This window comes from Lithobates pipiens, unplaced genomic scaffold (assembly GCF_037356315.1).
Source record: "Lithobates pipiens isolate NorthernLeopardFrog02 unplaced genomic scaffold, aLitPip1_a1.2 Scaffold_1, whole genome shotgun sequence".
NCBI lineage: Eukaryota > Metazoa > Chordata > Amphibia > Anura > Ranidae > Lithobates > Lithobates pipiens.
Window position 1 is genome coordinate 422275 of NW_027507685.1, and position 5879 is coordinate 428153.

Consider the following 5879-nt stretch of genomic DNA (forward strand, 5'->3'; position numbering starts at 1 on the left):
AATATATTGCATAAAACAGCAACATTTTAAATTATTCTTAAGTATAGGTATCGTGGATCTTAAGTTATGAACAGATAATTTATACATTAAGTGACACTCAATTGTTTTCTGGAGTTAAGGGAATAGTTGACAATTAAAAGATATAATTAAATATGACACTCTAATTGACTGTAACACAGTGACAGCTATATAAAATGCCTTCCCTTCACACCTGCCAGGAGAAGGTCAGAGGATCACTGGGTACTACAAACTATATGTCAGTAAGGTAAGGATAATGTCACAACAAAAATACAAAGACAGATAGTTACAACCTATTAGATTCATTATAGGGAGGGATTTTCTGAAAAATGTCAAATAGCAACTGTTAATGTAATAGCTTAAAATCTAATTTAAAGAGATCCTCCAATAAAAGCCATGCATTCAATTTCTTGGTAATCATACTATATTTTAAAATACAGTACTCTCCACAAAATTACAATGATTTCAGTCTGTATCCTTTGCTTATGTAATCCTTTTTAGAAATATAAATAGACAGCAATTTAAATCTTAAAAAATTCTAAAATGCTTTTTCACATCTGCACTATGCCAAGACGATGCCGATTCCTTAATGTTGGAAGGACTCACAAACTCAACTAATAAAAGAGTGGATAATAAGAGGAGCAAACAGAAACCTGAAACATATTATTATATGTTTCTTTATTCATTACAATTTATTAATTAAAAAAGAAAAGAAAAAAGGTTTAGATTAATTATGCAGTCACTCAGTAAAAAAGGATACTGTAACATGTAAGTATTATAACTGTATGAGATTAGGGACTTATTAAAATGCATTCATTGAAACTTTTTTTGTTACAGAAAAAAAACTATAATTTGAATGAAGGTTAATGTGGAATTTTGGCCACCTCGTATTGTATAAATGTACAGTTATTTCAATTAAATACTTTTTATTGTTATTATGTTTTTATTTTTATCAGTTTAAAATCTGATAAAATTACTAAAAGAAAATCGAGTCTAGCTTGGCAAGAAATACAGTCTCTTATGAAAGATTGCAAAAGCAAAGCACAAAATACATTGTTTAACATAATGCAGTGACTGCAATGGTGTATAGTAAATACATCTAGGGGAAAACTAACAGATGCACTGATAGAACACTGACTAATATTAGTAAGGGGTGACAAAGTCAGTGCGCAACTAGCTATTCTCAAGATTATTTATAGAAACATAGCACATAAGAAATTCAGCATGCATAATGCATGAACACAAACAGCATAAACTTGTCATAGCTAAGCTCAGGAAATCAAGCTTTTTATGTATTATTTTGAAATCAGTAAAGCTGAATTTGTGTTTCCCCCAAATTATCTATAGTTACAACCATTTGATCCAATTTTAACACCATTTTATTATTTTTTTCCCACACAGCTTTCATCTGTTGCAATAAATGGTATGTCCCATTGCCAGTAGGGGTTCCTCGGAATATTACTTTACTGATTTATATTTGGAAACCAACAGTGACCAACCTACCTTCAATGCTTCCTGTGTTTATTGTGGCGTCCATGGTTATCTTGGCTATGAGCACGTTAATGACAGTGTTTACCAACTCACTCATTATTGCTGTAAACCTCATAGACAAAACTATGAGTAAGAACCTCAGCCCATCTGACCTCATTGTTGTTACTCTCTGTATATCTAACATTATATTTCAGCTTCTTATGTTGATTAATGATTATATAAGCTTCATGGAAACAACTCTATACTTCTCTTATGAAGTATATGTAGTATTTACAGTCATGCTCATCCTTCCTATTTATTCTAATTTCTGGTTCACAGTGTGCCTCTCTGTGAACTATTATTTGCAGATTGTCATATTCTCTCATCCTTTTTTAATCCGTCTCAAGATCGGAGTTTCCAAGCTAGTTCCACAACTGCTATTGTCCTCATTCCTAGTGGCAATGGTTACTGGAATCCCTGCATCCTGGAACTTCTTGCAAGGTCCTCAAGATATAAATATATCAACATGTAATGAGAGCATGGAAATATCTGTTCCTAAACTGAACATTGCTTATCTACTACCCAGTAACCTTATCAGCTGCTCATTACCATTAGTCTTGGTTGGAGTTGCTAATGGATTAATCATTAAGTCACTTGTGACTCATAAACACAAGTTAGACAGAAATGCTAATGGAGAACTGAGTGCTCGAGCAGAAGGCCGGGTTAGAGCAGCCAAGACCATCAGTTGCCTGTTGTTCTTGTACTTGTCTTTTTATATATCAGAAATCTTAATGTTTATAGATGCTTTCCCTCCCAATAGTCCAGGATTCTGCACATGTTTGATGGTCATATATAGTTATTCACCAGGACAGTCAATTGTTTTCATTTTTGGCAGCCCAAAACTTAAGCAAGTGTCTCATCGTTTATTTCACTCTAAAGCTGGTTTAAAGAAAAGAAAATCAAACACACCAAAGGTATTGTTCATTAAACTCAGTTAATCCCTTTTCGCTGGTGCCTCCCTGCCCTTTAAGGGATTTCAGATGCCAGGAGGCATGTGTTTGGGGAAAATGTTGTTGTACAGTGAAACTTTCCTTGCAAGATAAACTATCTATTTTCCTTTAGTAAATCAACCCCAAGAAGTGGGGACATCATTATTGTACTATGTAACAACAGCTATATATTGCCAGCTCCCAATCCAACAACCACTAAACTTAGGTATAATTCACCTTGGTCAAATATTTATGTATATATCTTAAAATCTTTCCATGCTGAATAAATGCAGTTTTAGAATTTCTAAAAAGTATTTATATGTGTCCAAACACCGAACCAAGCACATTTATAATGATAAGTGGGATGTTCATCTTATTTTATGTAAAATGCTTGAGAAATAAATGGACTGTACTGTTTAAACTATTCATTGCCTTAAAAGTAAAAAAGTAAATGTATTAGAACAGTTGATTGGTCCATGTAAGCTACATATAAGCAATATTAGAATAAAATGAAAAAGATATTAATACATTGATAAAACTGTATACACTTCAATTTAAATGCATGTAAATTATATAAAAAATATAGCATTTTTTGATTTCCACATGCTTTGTTTATATGTAGTCGGTTTTCCCCTAAGCCTCAGGATCAGTGGCCTACAGCTGTGTAAAGAAAACATTTTATACATTTTGTGTGTCATTAAATCTGCTAGAACCATGTTTTTAAAAACAATCAATTCAAAGCACATTTACATGTCTGGCACTGTAGATGGACATGTAGTGTTGCCAATTTAAGTTTGCATCTTAAAAGTTCCTAACAAAATTATTTGATGATATTTTTGAACTATAGCTATGGGAATATGGGGCTGCTTCTCATTCATCAGTTAACTCATTATTAAGGTTACTTACATTTGGACCTATTTATAAAGAAAATCTGTGGGGCACAGGCACATGATATTGCTTTAACCACTTGCCTACTGGGCACTTAAGCCCCCCTCCTGCCCAGACCAATTTTCAGCTTTTGGTGCTCTCACATTTTGAATGACAATTACTCGTGTAACACTGTCATGTAACACTGTACCCAAATGAATTTTTTGTCCTTTTTTTCCCCACAAATAGAGCTTTCTTTTTATTTTTTGTGCTATAAATGAAAAAAGACTGAAAATTTTGAAAAAAAAACTAATTTTTCTTTGTTTCTGTGATAAAATTATGCAAATTATTAATTTTTCTTCATAAATTTTGGCCACAATTTATACTGCTACATATATTTGGTAAAAATAACCCAAATTAGTGTATACTATTTGGTCTTTGTGAAAGTTAGAGAGTCTACAAGCTGTGGTGCGAATCATACAAAATTGATCACATCTGATGTACTGGTGGCCTATCTCATTTCTTGTGACAACAAAAACAAGCCAGAAAAGTACAAATACCCCCCAAATTACCCCTTTTTTGAAAGTAGACATTCCAAGGAATTTAGTAAGAGGCATAGTGAGGTTTTTGATGTTGTCATTTTTTCCCACAATTCTTTGCAAAATTAAGATTTTTTTCCACAACATTGTCAATGTAATAGGTTATTTCTCTCACATGGCATGTGTATACCACATATGACACCCCAAAATAAATTCTGCTACTCCTTCTGAGTATTACCATACCACATGTGTGGGACTTCTTCACAGCCTGGCCACTTAGAAAGGCCCAACATGCAGGGAGCGCTGTCACATGTTCTAGGAGCATAAATGACACATCTAAATTGTTGACTACCTATTACACTTTTGAAGGCCCTGGAGCACCAGGACAATGACATGTGGTACTGATGTGGCACTGATGACAGATAGCACTGATGACACGTGACACTGATGACAGATGGCACTGATACGTGGCATTGATGACACGTGACACTGTTAACAGATAGCACTTGACACTGACAGGTGGCACTGATGACAAATGGCACTGATACGTGGCACTGATGACAGATGGCACTAATATGTGGCACTGGTGACACTGATATGGCACTGATGACAGATGGCACTATGTGGCACTGATGACACGTGACACTGATGTGGCACTGATGACAAATGGCATTTATACATGGCAATGATGACAGATGGAACTTATATGTGGCACTGGGGAAAGATGGCACTGGGGACAAATGGCACTGACAACAGGTGGCACTGACAACAGGTGGCTTTGGGGACAGATGGCACTGACAGGTGGCACTAGGGACAGATTGCACTGACAACAGATGGCACTGGGGGTAGATAGCAGTGGGGGCAGATGACAGTGGTGGCAGATGGCAGTTTATTTTACTTTTTTTTGTAAATTACGGCCGCTGCAGCCGTTCATCTCTCCCTCCTCACACGCTGTCTCTGTGTGAGGAGGGAGAGCGGCGCTGAGAGATGATCTCATATGTTTACATATGAGATCATCTCTCATTGGACATGCCGATCGCGCTGTAAACGGCCAATCACAGCCAGCACAGAACATCCAAGGGACACGGCCAGTACAGAACTTCCCCGATGCGCGCTCTCAGGAGTGCGCATTGCGGAAGTAAATAGGAGGAAGTCCAGGGGCACCCTCCCAGCAGGTAGCGTCCGCGCTGTAGCTGTCTTTCGGCTATAGCGCAGGCGCGAATTAATTAAAGTGAACACAGCTTCACCTTATTTACCAACATTTGCTAACATGCACATTGCAAAGTAAACAGCATGTACTCCTTTAATCAATCTCATAATCTTTAAAGATTAGATACATGTCTGTATCCTTACAGTATGTTGTATTAGAATAAATGCTAAAGTATTTTTGATGTCATGTAGAATATAATGCCACTGGTCCATGTTTAATTTTCATGTTATAATAAAGTAAGGGAAAGTCTTAAAGTGGAACTTCTGCTCATTGTACTCCTTCCACCCTCCGGTTCCACATTTGGTATCTTTCGGGGGGGGGGGGACGGGGACAGGATACCTGTCTTTCACAGGCATCCTGTCCCTCTTCCGGGAGCCTCAGCCATGGATATTTCTCCTCCTCCCTCCTCCTTCTCCAGCCACAGGGCCAGTAGGAGAGAGGAGCGGAGCCTGTAGCAGCTGGGTTCCCTTACTCGCAATGGAGGCGGCATGCACCCGACAGCTGATGGAAACATCAGCTGTGGTGCAGAGATCGCTGGACTCCAGAACAGGTAAGTGTCCGATTATTAAATGTTAGCAGCTGCAGTATGTGCAGCTGCTGGCTGTTAAATTTTGCAGCGGTGGGCGGACCTCCGCATTAACTTGATTATTGAAAAGACCAAATTAAATTTCCAAGTTTTCATTAGAAGCATACGCTCATTCATTTTTGCAATTTACCAATGGAGCTAAAAGATAACTCCAAGTAAAACACAAAATTCAATAATAAATATGTAAATTGAAATCAGTT

At 37.0% G+C, this 5879-nt stretch overlaps 1 protein-coding gene across 1 annotated transcript; it reads left to right on the forward strand.

The window, feature by feature from the left end:
* The first annotated feature begins 204 nt into the window (after positions 1–204).
* LOC143987927 (taste receptor type 2 member 40-like) lies at positions 205–3207 on the forward strand. The gene is made up of 2 exons (XM_077487118.1): positions 205–265; positions 1420–3207. Exon 2 carries the CDS (start codon positions 1527–1529, stop codon positions 2484–2486), a length of 960 nt encoding a protein of 319 aa, XP_077343244.1. The 5' UTR covers positions 205–265; positions 1420–1526; the 3' UTR covers positions 2487–3207.
* Positions 3208–5879: the final 2672 nt, after the last annotated feature.